This window comes from Tiliqua scincoides, chromosome 1, assembly GCF_035046505.1.
Source record: "Tiliqua scincoides isolate rTilSci1 chromosome 1, rTilSci1.hap2, whole genome shotgun sequence".
In the NCBI taxonomy this organism is placed as follows: Eukaryota; Metazoa; Chordata; class Lepidosauria; order Squamata; family Scincidae; genus Tiliqua; species Tiliqua scincoides.
Genome location: NC_089821.1, coordinates 69,383,156 through 69,405,302, shown reverse-complemented (window position 1 = coordinate 69,405,302; position 22,147 = coordinate 69,383,156). Strand labels below are relative to the sequence as shown.

At 45.1% G+C, this 22,147-nt stretch overlaps 1 protein-coding gene across 1 annotated transcript in view; it reads left to right on the top strand.

The window, feature by feature from the left end:
• Positions 1 to 21,755, top strand: part of LOC136644858 (aldehyde dehydrogenase family 3 member B1-like) — a 39,049-nt gene extending 17,294 nt beyond the window's left edge. The window contains exons 2-11 of the mRNA XM_066621051.1: positions 1,969 to 2,283; positions 9,535 to 9,697; positions 9,858 to 9,965; positions 11,714 to 11,834; positions 11,996 to 12,081; positions 16,036 to 16,117; positions 18,144 to 18,530; positions 18,764 to 18,930; positions 20,357 to 20,456; positions 21,562 to 21,755. Of these exons, the coding sequence (XP_066477148.1) occupies positions 1,969 to 2,283; positions 9,535 to 9,697; positions 9,858 to 9,965; positions 11,714 to 11,834; positions 11,996 to 12,081; positions 16,036 to 16,117; positions 18,144 to 18,530; positions 18,764 to 18,930; positions 20,357 to 20,456; positions 21,562 to 21,755 (1,723 nt within the window). The remainder of the gene's footprint in view (positions 1 to 1,968; positions 2,284 to 9,534; positions 9,698 to 9,857; positions 9,966 to 11,713; positions 11,835 to 11,995; positions 12,082 to 16,035; positions 16,118 to 18,143; positions 18,531 to 18,763; positions 18,931 to 20,356; positions 20,457 to 21,561) is intronic.
• The last annotated feature ends 392 nt before the right edge of the window (positions 21,756 to 22,147 follow it).

The following is a 22,147-nucleotide window of genomic DNA, read 5'->3' as shown; positions in this document are numbered from 1 at the left end:
AGTTACAGAGCTGCTGGCTTTTTGTTAAACTCTTATGGCTGGCAGTTTGCTTCTAATAATTCAATAACACTAAGCTTTCATGCTGCATTTTACTTTACAGGCAAACTTGAATACCAACTGGCTGTGCATTCTGTGCAGAAATCAAGTGTCTCTTTAGAATGATTTTGCTTCTGTTTACGACTTCATCAGTTAACCCTAATTACCCCCATTAGGGTTTATCAGTTTATTGCCTGGCTAATCTTGCTACTGTTTTAGAGATCATAAAAGGCTCTCTTTGTCTAAATGTAGGCATTTCAGTCTGCAGCCTAACTTTATTTTAGGTGTTACACTGTTTCTTTGTAAATACATTATTTTAAAACTTTATTCTGGTTTAACAATGTCTTTTGGTTTTAAAATAATCCAATATGCTCTTCTGTGGGTTTTTCCCTTCTCTGCTTAATGCTGTCTGGAATTGCATTTCTAACTTTCCTTTGTCTAAAAGCAGCCTCATAGATTTGAGGGGGGTTTTACATTCCATTCTTTGAAGTCAGGCAGAATTCTATATATCAACTAATTAGCTGGACAGCTACTAGCTGTTATCTTAATGTGTCAAAGTGTTTTATTGCTTAGCAATTAACTATCTCCATTTGTTACTCGGGGCCTCTCGTGCTGTGCTAGCCCAGTACTTTGTTAAGAGTCTAAAATTTAAGTTCATTTGCAGTTCATTCTGATTTTCCTGTATTCCCTATTTCCAAACTTATTTACCCATTGCATCTACAGTATTAAACTTCTCCTTTAATTTTGTTCTTATAAAAGAGCAATTGGGGATGTATCTTTGATTCCTTCAAAGGAATGTCTCTTTAGCCACTTTCTTTTGCTCAATTTATGGCTGCCTGAACTTTTAGCAGAGAACAAAGAATACATCTCTGCATCAGGCAAAAACTGCTTCTGTACAAACATGGATTTAAACTCAAATATACATTTCCCTATATCTACTAAGCAAATGTGCTTGTGAACATGCTAACATACATATTTTCTCTCTAACATAACATAACATAACATTTGATTAACATAAGTTCTAATAGCCCAAAATGCTCTCTCATGAGTCTTCTTTGTGAGATGTATCTGAATCTGGAATATTTTGGTTCAGCATAATGGCTACATACAACTTGTAACTTCCAGGGCCTTTCCTCATTGGCAGGGAGGAGGTGAAGGCAGGCAGGGAGGGTGAAGGTGGAGGCAGGGAGACGGCAGGGAGGAGGTAAAAGTGGGCTGAGGGAGGGCAGGCCAGAGAGTGGATTGGGCCCAGAAGGGGGACAGGGATAGTAGCAGAGGCTGCCACTGAATCCTATTCTCCCTCCCGAGCCGCAGAGCCCAACATATATCTCCTTGGTTCTGAGCCAGTTAAATAGCTGGTGCAGATCTGAGTAGACCCATTGTGGACACTGGAATTTTACATGGGGTAAAGGAACAAATATTCCCTAACCCCGAGGAGTCTTCTGACTGCTGCTCTGACTCCGCAGGATACAGTGGTGGCCATTTTGGTGCCACTGTACTCTGTAGCATCAGGGCAGCATAGGACTGGACCTTGAAACAGGTTTAGATGTTCCTAAACCAGCACTGAAGATAAATGCAACAGTTTTTTTAATTCATAGGAGAGAATCAATTATAATATAAGCTAAAAGCAGTAGGAATTTCTACCAACCAGAGCACACCTGATTGATGACTTTTGTATCTTTTTCTAGCTCAAGAAATAGTGCAAAGTCTATTTGCAGGACAGAGTGACATAAGAAGAGAACGCCAAGCTCCAGAGTTCCCCAAACAATCTGAAGAGAAACAGAGCACTGTGTTTGTAACTCAGCAAAGTGTGAAAGAAAAATGCAAACTCCTGGAGGACTCTTTCCACCATAAAGACAAGCAGAGCACTACCTGTGCAGGACAGCAGACTGTGAAACCGAAACACAAACTCTATGATGTTCCTCTCAATAGCACAGACAGGCAGAGCACTGCCCGTGCAGGACAGCAGAACCCAAGTCAACAGCAGGGCACTACCTATGAAGGACAGCAGAACCCAAGACAACAGCAGGGCACTACCTATGAAGGACAGCAGAACCCAAGACAACAGCAGGACACGACCTCTACAGGACAGCAGAACCCAAGACAACAGCAGGGCACTACCTATAAAGGACAGCAGAACCCAAGACAACAGCAGGACACGACCTCTACAGGACAGCAGAACCCAAGACAACAACACAAACTCGAGGACATTCCTCAGCAGAGCGGAGACAAGCAGTGCCCAAGTAGGTAAGGAAAAGTTCTAAGACTAATGATTACCAGCTTCTTTGTTCTATTCTTTTCAGGGTATGAGTAAAGATTACTCTACTTATGAGTAATCTGAAAGCATAGAGCAGGGCAGGGCAAACTCTGGCAGGGCAAACCCCAAAGGCAGGGTCTAGTATTCAGCCGAATCCTTCCCTCCCATAACCTGTACTTTTGGTTCCAGAGCACCGCGCGACTGCAAGTCCCCTGCAAGTCCCATTGCATTGTTGTGGAAGTCTGGGCGCAATGCCAGCTGGGGCATTGACCGTAGACATGACAGGCCAGAGCAGACACAATGGAACTTGCAGTCATGTGGCGCTCTGGAACCAAAAGTGCCGGCCATGCCGACGAACGCATTCCCAGTGTGCAACGGTCTGCACTTTGAGCACTGCCTGCACAAAGTCTAAGTTGCAAAAACACGTGTTTTTGCTGACTCGTGTACACTCAAGTCACCTGCATCAATGACTCCAGCACTGACTCAGCATTGATTTTCGATGCATGCAGACTGGAGTCTGTCTATATCAGGGTTTGACTGCTTCCTTTTTTTGTGGCAAGAAATAATAGACTTGGGCCTCAAGTCTTTTAGAGTTGCCATAATGCTCTGGTCAACTTGGAAAGTCTGCCTGTTAGGACTTGTTTTCAAGTTGAATTAAAGGGGGCAGAGACTCGTGACTCGACTCAAGTCAAGCTGTGTTGGATTGGCCCATCTCTGGTCATCACCATACCTTCTAGCAATGAGTTCCCCAGACGAATTATACACTGCGCAAAGAAGGGCCTTATTTTTTCTATCCTAAATCTCCTGCCAGTCAGGTTCATCTGGTGACCCCTGATTCCAGTATTGTGACTGGGTGAAAAAAGGAAATGCATTTCAATCATGTACATTTCAATCTTCTTCCTTCCAGCTATAAAGCACCTTCCCTTACAAGAAAGGCATTTTGATTGCCCTTTTTAGGCACTTCTTCCAGTCTCTGGAGTTACGCAACCGGAACTATACACAGTATTCCAACAGTGATCACGCCATAGATTTGTATTGGGTCATTATAATATTAGCAGTCTTATTCTCAATCTGTTTCTTAATGAACTCTTGGAATTTGCCATCTTCACAGCAGCCATACAGCAGGCTGACGTTTCGTTGACCTATCCATCACAACTCCAAGATCTCTTTCTTGGTTCATCATTGACAGTTCAGGCCTAATCATGTGAATTTTGGGAAGGGCAGAACAGGGGCAGAACACAACCAGAGAAGGGGTAGGAATGGTGGAGGCCTCCTCCACTGTATCCTAATTACCCCCCCAGTCCTCCCAGTATTACACCGGGCTGCATGTATTTCAGCCTGCTATATAGCTGGTAGAGATTCGAGTAGTCCCATACTGGTAGTCGAAGCTGGTTGGGTGTTACTTGGGATAAGGGGAAATATATCCCTCACCCTGAGGAGACCTCCAGCTGCTTCCTGAGCTGCACTAGATACAGCACTGGCCATGAGGCCTGGCTGTGCCAGTGCAGGTTAGGATTGGGCTGCCCTCCGACCTGAGCCTCCTACCTGAGAAAATCAGTTCAGTCATGGGTATCTGCCTTTTCTCTTCTGTAGTGAAGATAGATGCAAATAATACATTCAACTGCAACCTGCATTTCTTTTTATGTGGGGCTGCCCTTGAAGACGGTTCAGAAACTGCAACTAGTGCAGAATGCAGCGGCCCGTGTAGTTACTGGAGGTAGGCGGTTTGACTGTCAGTTCGCTTCTCCAGTGGCTGCTTTGGCTGCCCATTCGTTTCTGGGCCCAATTCAAGGTGCCGGTTTTGACCTTTAAAGCCCTATACTGCTCTGGGCCAGGGTATCTTAGAGATCGCCTACTTCCGTACAATCTGGCTCGTCCTCTTAGGTCATCAGAGAAGGGCTTTTTACAAGTGCCACCACCTAGGGAGATACGTGGGGCGGCGGCAAGAAATAGGGCCTTCACAGTAGTGGCACCAACGCTATGGCATTCCCTTCCCCTTGACTTAAGAATGGCTCCCTCTCTTGAGACTTTTTGGAGAGGCCTGAAGATCCTTCTGTTTAAACAAGACTTCTGAGTTCTCGGCCTTTTTAACATCTTTTCAACATCTTTTAATATTTTTAACAGGCCTGATTCTTTTATGATTTGCTGCTCTATGCTCTTTTTACCTGACTGCTTTTTATCTGACTGCTGTTTTTATGATATGTGTTAATATGCTTTTATCTGTTTTTAATTATGTTCTTAATCTGTTTTAACCTGTTGTAAGCTGCCTGGAGTCCCTTTGGGGAGAGAGGTGGGGTAAAAATAAAGTTGTTGTTGTTGTTGTTGTTGTTGTTATTTTATAGCTTCCTTTTTATTCCTTATATCTAAGAGTCCAGCTGCCTCCCTGGCAGACTTTCTGCTTTTGAAATTGTTTAATAAGTTTTTATTGTTTGCTGTTTTTAGCAGCATGCTCCATTTTTTTTTTTTTAGTCTTTATTGTCAGCTTACATTTATTTTGCCAGATCTACTTTCATTATGTTCTCCTTATTTGGGCAGGATCTTTCAGGATCTCTGAAACCTTCCTGTCTTTTTAGTATTTTTTCCCCTACTCATAAGCTATAGTGGCATCTTCCTGGATCTAGCTGTGCTTTTTCACTTAGTGCTGTATGTTTTTCTTGAGCTTCTGTTACTGGCATTTTAAATACCGTATTTTTCGCTCCATAAGACGCACTTTCCCCCCCAAAAAAGTGGGGGGGGGGAGTGTGTGCATCTTATGGAGCGAATACTGCAAAAAAAAACCCCAAAAAACCTCCACCCCAGCCCTGGCCCCGCCCCCTGCCCGATCGCTCTGCTCTGCTTCCTAGTCAGAGGCTACTCAGAAGTAAGTCTCAGAGTCACTGGGGCTCACTCCCAGGAAAGCGTGGGTGGGATGGCAGTCTGCCCAAGCCCGCTTGTCTACTCAGAAGTAAGTCACAGAGTCACTGGGGCTCACTCCCAGGAAAGCGTGGGTGGGGTGGCAGTCTCACTGCCCAATCCTGTGCATGCCTACTCTGAAGTAAGTCCCATTAGAGTCAGGGGGGCTTACTCCCAGGAAAGCCTCTCTCTCCCCTTCCCCCAAGCCTGGAGCATCACAGCCTCTCTTCCCCCCCCCCCATCCCAAGCCTGGAGCATCACAACTTCTCTGCAACACAAACACTTTCCCCCCTCTCTCACACACACAGGCTGCCCCCTTCTCTTACACACACAGATGCTCTGCCCCCCCCCACACACACACTCACTCACACAGCAGGGGAGGGGCATTTTCACTCACCTCATCCAGCATCTGAATGTAAGCCAACCCCCCCATCACAAAGAAAAAACTGTCTCCTTGGTCAGAATGCCATTGTTTGCTTATTGCACAAGCCCCAGGTAAGGCACCATAAATCCAGAGGTTTGTTGTGTCTTGAGAATTCAAGTTGTGGTTGGACTTTCCACTTGTTCATTTGTATTGGAATCACGGAAGAACTGGCGAGGAGGTAGATGTGGTGTCAGCAGTGGCCCCTTTAAGGGTAAGGCCTGGGCATTCAGCAGAGTGTGCTGCATAGCTGCAGCCACTGGAAGGCAATAGGGCCCTCAGGGATATAAGGAGTACCTGAGGCAGAAAGGGTTTGTGGGTTTTGAAGGAGTGCAGGTTGGAGGTAGGAGAGGAGACTGACTGAGTTTATTGAATTTGGAATCTGACTGTGGATTGTGACTGGACTTGGATACCCTGATGGATTTGACTGACCTTGGACTGTAATTTGGCTTATTGGTCTGATTTGACAACTGTGATTGATGGGACTGATTTACTTGGCATCTGTGGACTGGAACTGGACTCACTTTTGCTTGCTGCACTGGTGAGTTGCACAAGGGGGACTGATCAGCCTTAAGTGGGCACAAGGCCCAGTGGATTGGGATTTGGCAGAACATCATTGTAGCAGAAAGATAATGTGATCCCCTATTTGCGTGCACCTGCTTTTGTGAGCTTCATAAATTCTGACTCTAACAATGATGAGTTCTTGGTTTCCAGAAAACTAGAGTACTCAAGCCTTTAAGTCTCTCCATTTGTTAATGACAGTGATAATGGTTCTTAATGCCACTGTTGACTGCTGTTCACTTTACATGGTTCAAATGTTATTCTGTTATAGTTTATTAAATATTTTATTACACTATTTGGTTCAGAATACTTTTTTTCCTGTTTTCCTCCTCTAAAAACTAGGTGCGTCTTATGGTCAGGTGCGTCTTATGGAGCGAAAAATACGGTAACTTCTCTGTACTCTGGAGAGATTTGACCCTGTTGACTTTCCCTCTGACTTCCATTTTGCTAGTCCCTTCATCTTTGAGAAGTCCCCTCTGTTGAAGTCCAGTGTGCCTGGATTGATCCTCCTTGGAAACTTTCCTGTTACTGGATAGCACGATGATCACTGTTCTATCGTTGTTATTATTACTTATTATTGACAGTATTTATATACCGCTTTTCAACTAAAAGTTCACAAAGTGGTTTACAGAGAAAAATCAAATAACTAAATGGCTCAACACCACTTACTTCTAATACTAGGTTTTGGGAGCTGCCCGTTCCAGGGTGAAATGGAGCAGCTCCAAGCCACTCCGCTCTCCACGGACTTGCTCTCCACGGACTTGCAGAGTGGTGCAAGTCAAAAGAGACCCAAAGGGCCAGCAGCCCTTACCCAGGGGTAAGGGGAAAAGTTTCCCCTTGCCTCTGGCTGAGCTGCTGCTGGCCCCCAATCTGCACTGGAAACTGGCTTGCTTGTGTCAGTGCAGGATAGGATTGTGCCCTTAGGCACTGAAAAAACACAGAGTCTCTGACAAGAAACGTGTAGCAACTGTGTCGCACAGCTATATACATACACCCTCTCTCAGGACTAGTTTCTGATCTGTAAAATGGAATCAACCATCCATTTCATAGGGTGATTGTGAGGATGAACAATGTAATCATTGTAGAAATACTTCGTATTTTAAAGGTGTAATCCGAAACATATGTACTATTAAATATATGCCACTAAACTCTGTGCAACTACGGTATTTTTTCTAAGAAAGCCTATTTAGGATTCGACTATAACAGTCCTATCTAGATGCACTCTACATTATTAATAAAGTGGTAATATATATGAATCTGTAAATATTGAACATGTCCCACACAAGATAGAATCTAGACTCTGGCCCAGAAGTTAGCTCCCTGGGAATCTTACTTTTAAAAAAGTTTAGTTTCTAACCCTTGTAGTTGTGGAAAAGCATTTGAAAATATGCAGAGTTTGTGAGATGGCTCAGAACATCAGAAACAGCAAGGGGACAGTAAGTTCTCTCTATGGCTTCAGAATTTCCTTCTCAACTTCTGCACTGAACAAACCAACAACTCTCTTTGTTGTTTATCAAAATGCTTCAGTATTATTTTGGAAGAGAAAAACCACTACTACACCACCACCACCATCACCACAGAACACTGCAGCTGGAATACGATGTGCAAGTTTATACTTTCTTTAGAAGAAAATGTTGAATTTCTGGCACAGTGCACACTTGGCCTTGTATGTAGAGAACTCACAAACCTTTGACAACTGTTTTCTCTGCCATGTCACTGGTCACATGGGCATGCTTATTTTCACTGTGTGTCCTTTCTTATGGAATTCTTCCATTCAGGAAAACATAACAGCTGATGCCTTCCCGCTTCAGGGAAATAAGGGGCAGTATCCAGTCAAGGCCCCCCACTGCATTTCTATTCAGGTACCCTGCTGTGGTTGCTACAACTAGCCAACACAGTCGTTCCTCTTTGGCAGTCATTGCGTGCACAGATTTCTTCCAGTTTTTTTCAAGGATTTTTTTTCCAAGGAGCAGGTTCGCAGCTTGGGGGTCCTCCTGGATTCGCAGCTGCTCCTGGATTCCCAGGTGGCGGCTGTGGCTAGGGGGGCCTTTGCTCAGCTTCGGCTGGTGCGCCAGCTGCGACCGTACTTGGATCGTGCAGACCTGGCCACGGTGATCCATGCCACGGTGACATCGAGGTTAGATTACTGTAACGCGCTCTATGTGGGGCTGCCCCTGAAGACGGTTCGGAAACTACAATTAGTACAGAATGCGGCGGCCCGTGTGGTCACCGGAGCCAGGCGGTTTGACTCTGTCAGCCCGCTTCTCCGGGGGCTGCATTGGCTGCCCATTTGTTTCCGGGCCCAATTCAAGGTGCTGGTTTTGACCTTTAAAGCCCTATACTGCTCTGGGCCAGGATATCTTAGAGACCACCTACTCCCGTACAATCCGGCTCGTCCTCTCAGGTCATCAGAGAAGGCCTTTTTGCAAGTGCTGCCACCCAAGGAGGTCCGGGGGGTGGCTGCAAGAAATAGGGCCTTCTCGGTAGTGGCACCAACATTATGGAACTCCCTTCCCCTTGACTTGAGAATGGCTCCCTCTCTTGAGAGCTTTCGGCGAGGCCTGAAAACACTGTTGTTTAAACAAGCCTTCTGATTTCTGGCCTTCTTAACTTTTTATACATCTTTTAGTTTTACAGGCTTGATTCCTCGGTGATCTACTCTTTTAATCTGACTACTGTTTTTATGGCCCTGTAGTGTGTTTTTAAATGTTTTTATCTGTTTGTATTAATGTTTTTTAAATTCTATTGTTTTTTTAATATGTTGTTAGCCGCCCTGGGTCCCGTTAGGGAGAAGGGCGGGATAAAAATAAAGTTTTATTATTATTATTATTATTTTTCAAGGATTCCAGTTTTCAACTGGATTTTTTCCAGTTTTCAAGGTTTTCAAGGAAAGGCAAAATAATACTAATACTTGGTATCTGTATAGAGCTTTTAAGTGTTCAAAGTGCTTCACGTGAATTATTGTGTTGTAATTCTTACATCAGCTTTGTAAGGTAAGCTTTATTTCAGCTGGGGAGCTGAGTCTGAGGGGGAGTGGCTTGCTGACATAGTGAGTTCATGGTAGATGTGAGAGTCAGACTGGAGAATTAGGAGTTTTGAATAGGGGAGTCCCGATTTGTAGTTTAGGTTCCAATCCTTTTCTGAGAGCAAGTCCCATTGAGTTCAGTGTCATGTACGTTGGAGCAGACATTCCTTTACCTATTCCTTTAGACATGCCTAGGAGTATTTTGTAAGTCTCCTAACCACTATGCTAGCTCTGAAATAAATTTCCATCAAGGAGGATATCATCCTGCCTTAAGGGATGATGCTGACAACAATACCTGCGAAACCCTTCAATTCTGTGAGCGTCTATCTGCTTTCTCCCCAGCTCGAACCCCTACGCTAACCTGGTCACTAGTCTGAAGGCCACCTGGCTGACAGGAAAGACCCGTCCAATGGAGTATCGGAAGGAGCAGCTGGAGGCAATTGGCCGCTTCCTAGATGAGAAGAAGGAGGATATCCTGCATGCCCAATATCAAGATATGCGTAAGGTGAGTGTGGTGGTCTGAATGAGGTTCTAATTAGACCACAGTTTGGTACTCCATGTTAGAAGAGCCAGAACCACCTGGTGTATGGAGGTGTACTGCTTGAGAGCATACTGTCTGAAGTCTGGTGTGGGCTACAGTAATGTCTTTTTGTCTTCCCCTACAGCCCCATTTTGAAAGTGAGCTTGAGAATGTCGCCACTAGGAATGAAGTGAATGTTGCACTCAACAACCTGTGCTGCTGGATGAAGGATGAATGCGTGGAAAAAACCGCAGTAAGGAGGACAAATTAAGATGGGAGGAAATGTTAACTCCTATAGGGAAAAAGAAGGATGGGTCTCTGCCTGAAGGGAAAAAGGGTCCAGAGGCTGTACTGTCTAATCAAATTGAAGATGGATCTGGTAACTCTCCCCTTTCAAACGTGTTGGACAGATGCTCACTTTGAGGAGTAGTTCAGGTGCTTTAGGGCCCAATCCTAAACTGAGTCAACATGGCGCTGAGCTCTAGCACCGGTGCTGGGTGCCATAAAGATGCTGTAAACCATGTTTATGGCAAGCGGTGAGTAGGAAGCACTGGCACCAGACCTGTGCCAGTCAGGAGCCGGCCCCAGTAGAAGAGATAGGATAGCCTCAGCCAGAGTTAAGTGAAGTCACCGGACAGTGGTGCAGCCTCAGAGTGGCGGAGGGAGGACAGAACGAGGGGAGGGGGAGGGTGATGTGAGGGGAGGAAACAGGATGAGAAGGGGTGGGATCGAGCTCCACCGTATCCTGAGCTCTGCGTCAGGCTGCAAAGCCGGACACACAGTCTCTCAAGTCTGCTCGAGCAAAATAGCTGACCCATTCAGAACTTTGGGCTTTCCCCGGAGGAAGGGAACAAAATCCCCTTCCCATGAGAATACCTCTGGCTGCTTCTCAGCACCCGTTGGATTTAGCGGTAGCCACTTTGGCACTGCTGCTCCAGCGGGAAGTTCAGAATCGTGCTCTTAATAAGATTACATCTGCAGCCTTTGTAAAGCCATTTTACTACTGTATATTGTTTTGGTGCATTTCATACAAGACGCTGAAAGTTCCTTTGCTGTTCACGAGTCTGTTGTATAAATGCAAAACCTACAATGACTGAAATAGCCCTTCAGTTTAATAAGGGATTTATTCCTTTGTTTTCTATCCTCCATTAACATTCTCACTTGCACCCAAATAGGGCACAAAAAGTTTGAAAGTGCTTTTAGCATCCTGTATGAAAACGTCCTGAAGCTTAATATGCATATCTTCTAGGACAGTGGTTCTCACATATTTAGCACAGGGACCCACTTTTTAGAATGAGAATCTGTCACAACCCACCAGAAGTGATGTCATGACTGGATGTGACATCATCAAGCAGGAAGATTTTTCACAATCCTAGGCTGCAATCCTACCCACACTTACCCAGGTGTAAGTTCCATTTACTATCATTGTTAAGCGAATATACAAAGTAGCTGTTTAAAAGTACAGGTCTGTAACATTTCCCCAAATGCAGTCAAATACCATGAGAGCATCAAGTCTAATATATTAAAAATAAAATACTGAAATGAATGGGGACCCACCTGACCTTGGCTCGCAATCCACCTAGTGGGTTCTGACCCATGGTTTGAGAAACACTGTTCTAGGAATATCAAGCTCTCCAAACCCTAATCCAACAGTGGGAGCTCAACCCTTTTACACCTGATCTGCTCTGATGCACATATTGGCTAATCTTGATGAACTTAAATGAGGCACTGAAAAATTTCTAGGAACAAATGGTTTTAAAAACTCAGTAAGATTACATCTTTTCATCACCAATATGATTTGGGCCTTGCAGGCCCTTTGAACATAAAGTGAACATAAAACAAATGAATGATTAGGTTAGCTAAGCCCAGTATTAAGTGAAAGGAAAGACCACAACTGGTGAGCCTACACAGTAGTGCAAAACAAGCACCTTTATTTCTGAACTTGCTTTGCTGTTTTCTCACTCTGATCCATGGAATTTTCCTGTCCTCATCTTCTTGTAGGCCATGCAGCTTGACTGTGCCTTTATTCGCAAGGACCCGTTTGGTGTGGTACTAGTCATTGGAGCTTATAACTACCCCATCAATCTCATCTTGGCACCTCTGGTGGGGGCTATTGCAGCTGGTAAGTGAGAAGCTTCCACCCAAAATCCTGCTGCAACTGTTACCTGTGAACCCTCTTGTTCTGCTGTTCTTTTGATGGTGGCTCCTGCTGGCCTGATCCAGGCAGGTGGTGGGTTTGTGTATCTCTCACTGCCATGGTAATGTGTTCTTCTTTCTCATCAGGGAATTGTGTAATTATCAAACCTTCAGAGCATAGCCCCTGCACTGCAAGGCTCCTTGCCGAATGTCTGCCATGCTATCTTGATTCGGTAAGGTCCTCAACCCATTTTATTTTCTCTTCAAAATGTAACTCCTGTTCACAGTAGTTCATGATATACCCGCTTCCTGCTTTTGAAAATTGTGGCTGTTGCACTTCCTTGGTGTGTATGTGGTCAGCACTGATCCCATCAGGATAAGGATGCTGGTGGCAGAGACAGCATTCAGAATGTGGAGTGTGTTAGTGTGACCCATGTGAGCTGCAATGGGCACATGCAGAAGATTGCCAGTTGCAAATTTGTTTTGCATGCCTGTGAGTGAAGTGAGGCTTGTTAAGGACAAAACTAGACAATACGTTACACTTTAGGAGACACATATGAAACCCAAGTGGACCGGAAGTGCTCCTTTGACACTGCTAAATGACCATGGAGGGTATAGGCATGTTTTGGTACACAGCACACTATCAGAGAGATGCAATAAGCGGAGAGGGGGGTAGGGGACCCTGAAACCAGTGCTTCATTCCCTTGATCTGCCCTGTGTTAGGGCCAGAATCAGTACACTCCACTGCCACCATGAGGACAAAGTCAGAGACAGATCAGTATCAAAAGTCTCCCTCCCAGTTACATGGAGAGTTTTCCCCAAATCTAACCAATGGTGTGTAGCCAAGGGTTGAGGAGGACCAGGTCAAGGCTCCAAGTTCAACCAAGCACTGGTAAGTAAAGAATTTAAACACAAAATGAGAGTTTATTTAAAATGAAATAGGGTTTGGGGCTGGATAAAACAAGAAGGAAAGAATAAAATGAGCAAGCTTAGAAAATACCTTGGGTGTTGGCAGTGCCCAGGTATGCATCTCAGAAAAAATACAAGCAAGCAATTACAGGCAAACTGAAAAGCAAAAGAATTCCATAATGTTCCATAATGTTAGCTCACTAGTCCCTATCTGTAGTTACTCAGGGCCTTAGCTTTCCAGCATACACCTCTCTGATCCCCGTGAAAGTGGATAAGAACTTGACCACACACAGATGCTTTCTCAGAAGAAGCCAAGCTGGAACACCCATCATGTTAAGAAACCTAAATCCAGTGATGTCCAATTGGGTAGTATATGACTGCCTGGGCATCTCTACCTGATCTCTGAGCTGGTCAGGTGTGCTTTGGTGCCCAGTAATCTGATGCATGCCTGTCACAGCAGGTGGGCTGGCTAGAACTATTGTCCTGACTGGACCAGATGAAGAAGAAACGGAATCCAGAAAACAGCCTGTCTGCTTGACCATGCAGTCTTTCTGCAATCGTGCCTATTTCAAGGAGTGTCCCTCATTAACCCTGCCGTGAGACTTATTCTTTATGGCAGTGGTTCTCAAACTTTTCTGGCTCGCCATCCTTGTAGCCATTGGCCACGGCTCCCCATTACAACACCTCACCTCAGTTACCCCCAAAATGGGGATGAAGGTGTCATAATTATACACGAGAAACAAGGCTGCCAGCACACTGAGGCTGGAATTCTAACCCCACTTTCCTGGAAGTAAGTCCCATTGAACACAATAGGACTTACTTCTGAGTAGACCTAGCTAGGATTGTGCCTTTTGTCTTACAATGGCAGCCAACAGAGTACCTCCCCCCCCCCCAAAAAAAAAAGGAGGCAGGAGGAAAAAGAGGAATGGCTAAAAAGGAATGGGGATTTTTATTTTTAATCAATTTTTGGAGACAAAGCCATCAAGAGTGGCTTTTTTCTTTTTTGAAGGGGGGGAAGAGAAAGGTGAAGATCCTGGGTTAAGCTGACACAGACCCCAAGCCTATGTAGGTCTACTCAGAAGTAAACCCCACTTGAGTCAATGGGGCTTACTCCCAGGAAAGTGTGGAAAGGGTTGCAGCCACATACAGCAAGATTACAACTCACCCCAAAGTAGATGGGGGCTGCTCACACACATATGCCCAGCACGCAGATGCCACCCCTGTTCTCCCAGGCAAGACGGAGGGATGCAGGGTGGGGCATTTGCACACACCCCCACTAGGAGCAGAGGAAAGCACTGCATTGCCTGCACTTACTCTTCCCTCCCAGTTTGAAGCCTGCCAGGAGCACCCCTGTGCTGATGAGATGCAGCACCTCCACACTCTTCTCTCCTCCAGCCTTGACCAATCCCAGGATGCCCAGGGCAAGGGGCACACTGGGAAATGTAGTCCTTGGGGCGAGGTTGCACATGGAGAGAGCTTCATGATGAGATGCAGCACCTCTGCCTGCCCAGCCAGCCTTCTCTCCCACCTCCCCCCACCATGTTTCACACTGCCCCACCCACCTTGTCCTCAGCCTCAGAAAAGCAACAAGTCAGGAGGCAGCAGCTGAGCAGAGCAGAGCAGCTGCGGCCACCTCTCTCCCTGAGATGCCTGGCGATGACCCTGGAGCCTAGCCACGCCTCACTAGGGAGGCGGGACGCACAGATTGAATACCTCAGCTTTATGGCAATAATAAACGGAGTGACCAGAGCTCAGTAATCACAAGGGAATGAAGGGCGCAATCCTGAGAATGACTTGGGGTGGTGCAACTCCCTTGTGCCAACCCAGGAAGGTTGCAAATGTGTTGTAATGCGTGTATGCACTTCCTCGGGAGTAAGTTGCATCGGCGCATGAAGGCGCGCTGACACATAGAGGCTGAATCCAGCCTCCTTGGCGGCTTACTCCATGAGCCTTGCGTCTGCTCGGCTGGGCCAATACAAGGCTGTAGGGTGGGTGGGAAGTAGGTTTTCCTTGGCAGGGGGAAGGTAGGAGGCAAGCAGTGGGTGGCCCTGGGGGCGGGCAGATGGGCGGGGAGTGGGAGGTGGAGATCCAGCAGTTATCCGGCAGCTTGAAGCCGCTCCGCTCTCCTCGAACTTGGGCCATCTCCAGAGGTGGCGCAAGTCCGAGGAGTCCCATTGGGGCAAGGGTGCCTTACCCGGGGTAAGGGGAAAAGTTTCCCCTTACATCTGGCGGAGCTGCTTTGGGCCCCTATCCTGCGCTGGATACAACGCAAGCCTCTTGGCTTGCCTGTTTCAGCGCAGGGTAGGATTGCGCCCAAAATGTTTTTCTCCTCCACTGTTTGCACAGCAAAAATCCATATCCCAGAAATGGTACTTTGCTCCCAAGTGGCAATTTCTGCAAATTGCCACCAAAGAGGCATATATAGGAAGACAAGTAGGGATTTTTGCTGTGGAAGCAGAAGCACTACACCCCACTCTCATGGCATGTTGTGCTCCTGGGTTGAATTCTGCCCCCCTCTCCAATTGCTGTTTCAAAGCTGGAAAGGACCATTTCTGGTTTTAAACTCATCTATTAAAATGATTCATCCATTAATCTCTTCTATTAAAAATAGATGATTATTTTATAATAATTCATCTATTAATCTCATCTATTAAAAATCTCATCTATCATTAAATGATGATAACATTTAGTAAGCCACTGTATTTGCAAGTATAAGATCACCATTACTACAGATTCACTTAGCAGGAGTAAAATAGTGGTCAAGTGACATTATTGTACAAGGAGAATTCCTATTGTACAAGGAGGGGAAGAATCCACTTTGAGCTGATGAACTTAAATTTCCTTTTGGCAAAGGCCAGGCATTTACTCCTTCCTAAATCTGAAGGCACAGTAAGGGGCTAGCACAATTTCATGATACTAAGTCACAATGCTGGGTTCGGTTTCTGCTGTTTCCCTGCTCTAAATCCCCCCCTCCCCCGCACACATGCAATCCGTTTTTTCTCTCATGGGAATCTGAAGAGGGGAAAGTGTATATATGTACCCAAGTGTGCTTGCATGCAACTTGCTGCAAACAGGCATGAAAAAGGTTAAGCATATCCCTTTTGCGCATTCTTCTTTTGCAAAGTGGCCTTTAAGAAAGAGTATCAGGGCTCAATTGTGTGCATGTAATGTACGTATATTTAACCCCTTAAATAATCTGGAGAAGTGTGTGTGATGGGAAGGCAGATGAAGGCCTGACTGGAAGTAATGAAATATGAGCCTCCTCTCCTGTTTTGCAGGATACTTTTGCTGTGGTGACAGGTGGCCCTGAACACGTCACCAAATTACTGGAGAACCAATTTGATTACATCTTCTTTACAGGTGATCTCTGCTTTTTAATGATCAGGTTGACAATTATTCTAATTAATATATGTACAAAATACTAATAAAGCACTCTATCCATTGCATGTCTGCCAGCCCAATCCTATCCACACTTTCCTGGGAGTAAGCCCCATTGACTGTAATGGGTCTTACTTCTGAGTAGACAACCATAGGATTGGGCTCTGCATTAGGTAATTCAGTGTTCAAATTTTGTTTTATTGGAAGCAAAATATTATTATTATTATTATTATTATTATTATTATTATTATTATTATTATTATTATTAACAGTATTTATATACCGCTTTTCAACTAAAAGTTCACAAAGCGGTTTATAGAGAAAAATCAAATAACTAAATGGCTCCCTGTCCCAAAAGGGCTCACAATCTAAAAAGATGCCAAGGAATACCAGCAGACAGCCACTAGAACAGACACTGCTGGGGTGAGGTGGGCCAGTTACTCTCCCCGTGCTAAAAAAGGGAGCACCCACTTGAAAAAGTGCCTCTTACCCAATTAGCAGGGTATAACATCCAAATAATGCATGTGTACACTCTAAATGCTTGAATGGTGCATACAAACACCAATAACATAAGAACAGCCCTGCTGGATCAAGCCAAAGGCCCATCTAGTCCAGCTTCCTGTATCTCTCAGTGACCCACCAGATGCCTCAGGAAGCGCAGAAGACAAGAGACCTGCATCCTGTTGCCACTCCCATGCATCTGACATTCTGAGCTAGTTCTAAAACCAGGAGATGCCCATCACAGTTTGTAACCTGAGATGAACTTTTCTTCCAGAAATCTGTCCAATAACCCTTTTAAAGACATCTAAGCCTGATGTCATCACCACATCCTGCAGCAGGGAGTTCCACTGATTAATTACAGATTAAGAGTTTAAACCATTTCAATTAAAATCTCAGCTTTTTCATCCTTATCCTGTCTGTAAACTGAGTTTTCTTCCAGAAATCTGTCCAATCCCCTTATAAAGGCATCTAGGGCAGAGGCAAGGAGTTCCACAGACTAGTGACATGCTGCGTAAAGTTATATTTCATTCTTCCTGAACAAAAAGGTCTTATGCTCTGAACACAGAGAGGATGAAAAAACAGGTCAAGATGCAGAAAATAAGCTTGGAGGAAAGAGAAGCAAGTTATTTCAGAAGCAGAAACTAATATAGAGCTTTGCCTTGCTCAGTGTTTCTCAAACTGTGGGTCGGGACTCACTAGGTGGGTCATGAGCCAATTTATTTCAATAATTTATTTTTAATTTATTAGACTTGCTGCTACCCTAGTATGCGACTGTATCTGAGGAAATGTTGCAGATCTATACTTTGAACAGGCTAAGTACATGCTTTTAACAATGATAGTCGATGGGGCTTACTCCTGAGTAAGTGTGGATAGGACTGCAACCTTTGGGATGTTTGGGGATTTTGACGTTTTGGGGGGTGTTAAAAATTTTCCTGCTTGATGATGTCACTTCTTGCCATGACATTACTTCCAGGTAATGACATGTATTACCATGACATCACTTTCAGTGGGTCCCAACAAACTGTCATCCTGAAAAGTGGGTCCCAGTGCTAAAAGGTTTGAGAACCACTGGCTGAGATGGAAACAGGCTGAACTGGAAAGGCAAGACTGGACCGGACCACTTCCAATAGTGGGAAGGGGGAAAAGAGAAGGGAGAAACCACTCCTTTGAGAGCACCTCATTTGTTTCTGAATACCAGGGTTCCCTATATACAGAAAAGGAGCAGAGGAAAGAGGAGGCGGTGTAAATATAAATAAATATAAATATAAAATAAATATAGGCTAATTTACGCAGGCTACAATGTTGCACATAGGAAGTGCAGCATTTTCTTGGGAGTAAGCGTCACTGAATACTTGCATCTGACCAGACATGCATAGGACTGTGATTCCCATAATTTTAACCCAAATACGAAAAGTTTCTTAGTGCAGAATTTTTTGTGGGGGCATTTTGAAGATGTTAGTTCCAAGTATGTGACTATGACTGCCCACATTTTGCTGTACTTCTGCAGGGAGTACCCATGTGGGAAAGATCATCATGTCTGCAGCGGCCAAAAACCTGACACCATTGACTCTAGAACTCGGGGGCAAATGTCCCTGCTACGTGGATGATTGTTGCGATTTCCAGAATGCAGCTAACCGAATAGCATGGGCGAAATTTGTCAATGCAGGTCAGACTTGCATTGCACCAGACTATGTGCTCTGCACTGTGGAAACACAGGAGAAACTGATCCCTTGCCTGCGCCAAGCTATCCGTGAGTTCTACGGATGCATACCCCAGGACTCGCCTGACTTTGGCCGCATGGTTAACGATAATGAATTTCGTCGTGTCAAAGCATTGCTCAACAGTGGCCGAGTGGCCATTGGCGGAGAGACAGATGAGTGTGACCTTTATATTGGTAAGCAAATGGACTGGTGTGGGGGAGAGACGGAGAGTCCAACAATTACTGATAAGTAGAAGACTTGCTATGAAGTTCTCAGGCTGCGTCAGTGAGGGTGGACAGAAGGGGAGGAATGTTCTGTGCTTAAGCACTTGGGAGGGCAGCTTTGGGGCAAGCTAAGGCTGTGGTTGAATGGCTGGAAGTGGCAGCAAGGTATGAGCATATGTCTTGATGTGAACTTCTGCCCACAGCTCCTACTGTACTGGCTGACGTGAAGGAATGGGAGCCAGTCATGCAAGAGGAGATATTTGGACCCATCTTGCCCATTGTCACTGTGGCAGATATGGATGCAGCCATCGCATTCATCAATTGCAGGCCACGCCCGTTGGCAGTCTATGCCTTCTCCTGTAAAAGCAAGGTATGCTAAAGAATTATAGTTCACACTACCAAAGATGGTCAGCAGTAACTCATGTCTCTTTATTTAACTGCATGTGATCAAGAAGGATTTACATTGCTTCCGGAATATGCTTAGACTAGGCTGAGCTCTATGCAACATAGGAGAAGTTCTGGAAGTATGGAGTAATTTCTGAAAATACCTCTCTATGTGCCTTTACCATTTAAGTGGCTCACAAATTGCATTGTAAATTGCTGTTGGGCATGTTGTATCTCCTGTTTTTGCTTTTCATTTAAAAAGTGTGTGCGAGAGAAACATGTACAGCTCACTTCTGTGCTTGCTTGCTCATAGGTAATTCCCACTGTGTTGGTAGGGCTTCCTCTCTAGTAACTATGTTTAGGATTGCAACCTTGGTCCCCAAGTAAGTTTGCATGGGACTGCAGCCTGAGAAAGAAGTACTGTATCCATCTGTACCTTGAAGGCAGGAGAAAACATGCCAGCCAGCCATTAGGGTGCCATTTTGCTTTGGATAGGTGAGATTAGCTTGGAGGGATGATGACTCAAAGTGACTAGCATTGCAGTCCTATACATCAGCAGTTCCCAAACTGTGGGTCGTGACTCAATTTTTGGAGAGTCGCAAAACTGACAGCTGACAGGGAAGGTATATTGAGCCCTATGGAAAGTGAAACTGAGCTGCATGTGGATGTTTAATCACAAGTAGTCAAATGTGCTTTGGTGCACTTCAAAGGGCAGGCCAAGGGGAATGCAACACCACCAGAATGGTCTGATGAATGTGAGACCAAAAAAATGCTTGAGAAGGAAGCCCATCTCCAAGCTGAGAAGGAAACTGTATTGAGCCCTATGGAAAGCAAAACTGAGCCACACGTTTGTGTTTACTCATGAGTAGGCAACCAAGCCTCAGCTCTCAATGAAGGCCAGGCCAAGGGGAATGTAATGCTACCAGAACAGTCCCAATCTGATGAACATGGAGCTCAATGATTGCTCTAGAAGGCTGTCTCCCCCACCATAGGAAAAAGAATAAAAACAGGCTTGTGGCTGGTAAAGTGAGAATTTTTTCTTAAGGCTCATAAAGCAAGATGGTCCTGATAGAGTGTCATTTTAAAAAGTGGGTCCCAGTACTAAAAAGAACTACTGCTATATATACTTTAAGTGGGAGTTAGCCCCACTTAACACAGTGGGACTTCTGAGTATTGCATTACAGGCATTTTAGTCAAAGTTAGCAGAAGTTGCTTCACTTTCCTCACCACACACTGATGGGATGACATTTGTGTAGGAACAACACGGCTTGGTATTGCTCTGCTAAACAGAAACTGTTGATAGCTATGTCTACATAGTGCCCCATATTATAAAACTAAGATCTGATAAATCCTAAATATAGAACAGCAGGGATGGGGTTTCTGATACTGTTGTGTACTTTCCCTCACTTTAGGTTGTCCACCAAGTATTGGATTGCACCAGCAGTGGTGGCTTTTGTGGAAATGATTGCGCAATGCAGCTTCTGTTAATCACCCTACCATATGGCGGCATTGGTATGACTAGGCCTCTATTCCCCTTGCCTCTGTATTCACTCTTTCTCTTAAGCTTCTTCCAGTGTCATAGGCAGCCTTTAAGACTGTGTCTGTGCAGCAGCTATCCTCTCTCAAGTGTTTCCGAGACAAGTGGGATAGTCTTTTTCTTGTTGGCTTCTATGCTGCTTGTGTTGTATTGCAGTTCACATGCACAAAGTGCAACATAAAAACTCATTGCATGTAAGCATCTCAGCCTGCCCTGCCAAGCAGCAGGCAGGGTAGATTTGTGAGTACCTTTTCTGCCAGGCCAAGCTCCAACCTGCAGTTTGACACAGCAGGCTTGGAACCCTTTCTTACGCAAATTATAGCGAATAGCATTCGTCTAGTTTACTGCTCTGAGAACAATTCTCTTAACTTTAGATATGACACCAACTAGAGTAGAAGCTTCTGGTGAATATTGGCTTCTGAGGAAGGCTTAAATTCTCATTCTTTAGCAGATCCACCAGTGTGGAAGAGTCAACCAACTTGCTGCTTGAAATGGCTTGTTGGAGTGACTACCCAAAAGAAGCCTCTACACCTAGATCGCCATTTCAAACACGCTTGCTGGAGACGGGATTCCTAGCATGAATGATGTTGGCTCAAACATAAGAAACATTGTGGGGGAAATGAATACCACTTTAACAAAGTATTTATTTGCCAGTGACAAGTTCTAGAAGTGCAGCCCTAAAAAGAGGTACTACTCAGGTATAGTACTTGGGGTGTTTCTCCCCATGCACTTTGGTTCCATAGACATCAACTGATTATTCAGAAATGTTCATCTCTGTACTGCAAAATGCACTGGCTTGTCCAGGGATGTATATTCCTGGAAAATCAGTGGATGGGTATGCATCTAAAGTGCCTGGGCAGAAATGCAGTACCAAAGGTTAGAGTGCTGTGGAAGATGCCTGAGTGGTGCGATGGGATCCCTTTCCTATTGCTACCTGCAAAGGCCCATTTACCTAAAAATGATGTTGCCTGAAAAGAGCTGGCTGGTCGCTCCCTGCCTAGGTGTTGAAGATATATGCCCAGGCTGTGCAGCTACCTGTGAGTCGGGTTCGATCTATATGCTTTTTTCTTGTTGTTGCAGGATGCAGTGGATTTGGCAAGTACCATGGCAAGTTCAGCTTTGACACCTTCACTAACCATCGCGGCACCCTGTTGCGCTGCATAGGTCTGGAGAAATTGAACACCATCCGCTACCCACCCTATAATGACACCAAGCTGGCATTGATGAGCTCCACTCTCGAGGTTAGGCGCAGAGGCTTCTGCGCCATACTGTGAACTGTTTCAGTCTCATGTGCCTTGTGCCACCAGGAGCTTCTCAGAAGAACTTAACTGCTGGTGACAAGGAGGATCGTTCCTTCAGCTGCTAGCCCTGAGATCTTGCCTCACCTTTGCAGAAAGCTCTGCCTTCTGAAAAAGCCATACCTCCCTGTCTTGGCTGTTTTCCACGTGCCCTCTCCTCTTTCCATGCTGAATCTTGGTGGGTCCAGTACCTGCATATAGAAAGATGAGGTAGTGATTAGAAACCCTTCTGTGCTGCTCTTCAGCTCCCTTTGCATAGTTGTTTGAAATGATAAGAAAAAGTTAGTAAGCTTGGCCAGATGTGGTTGGACACCATGTCTTCCCTTTCTGACCCTGAATTTTCTCTAACTGGAACCACTTACTCCCAG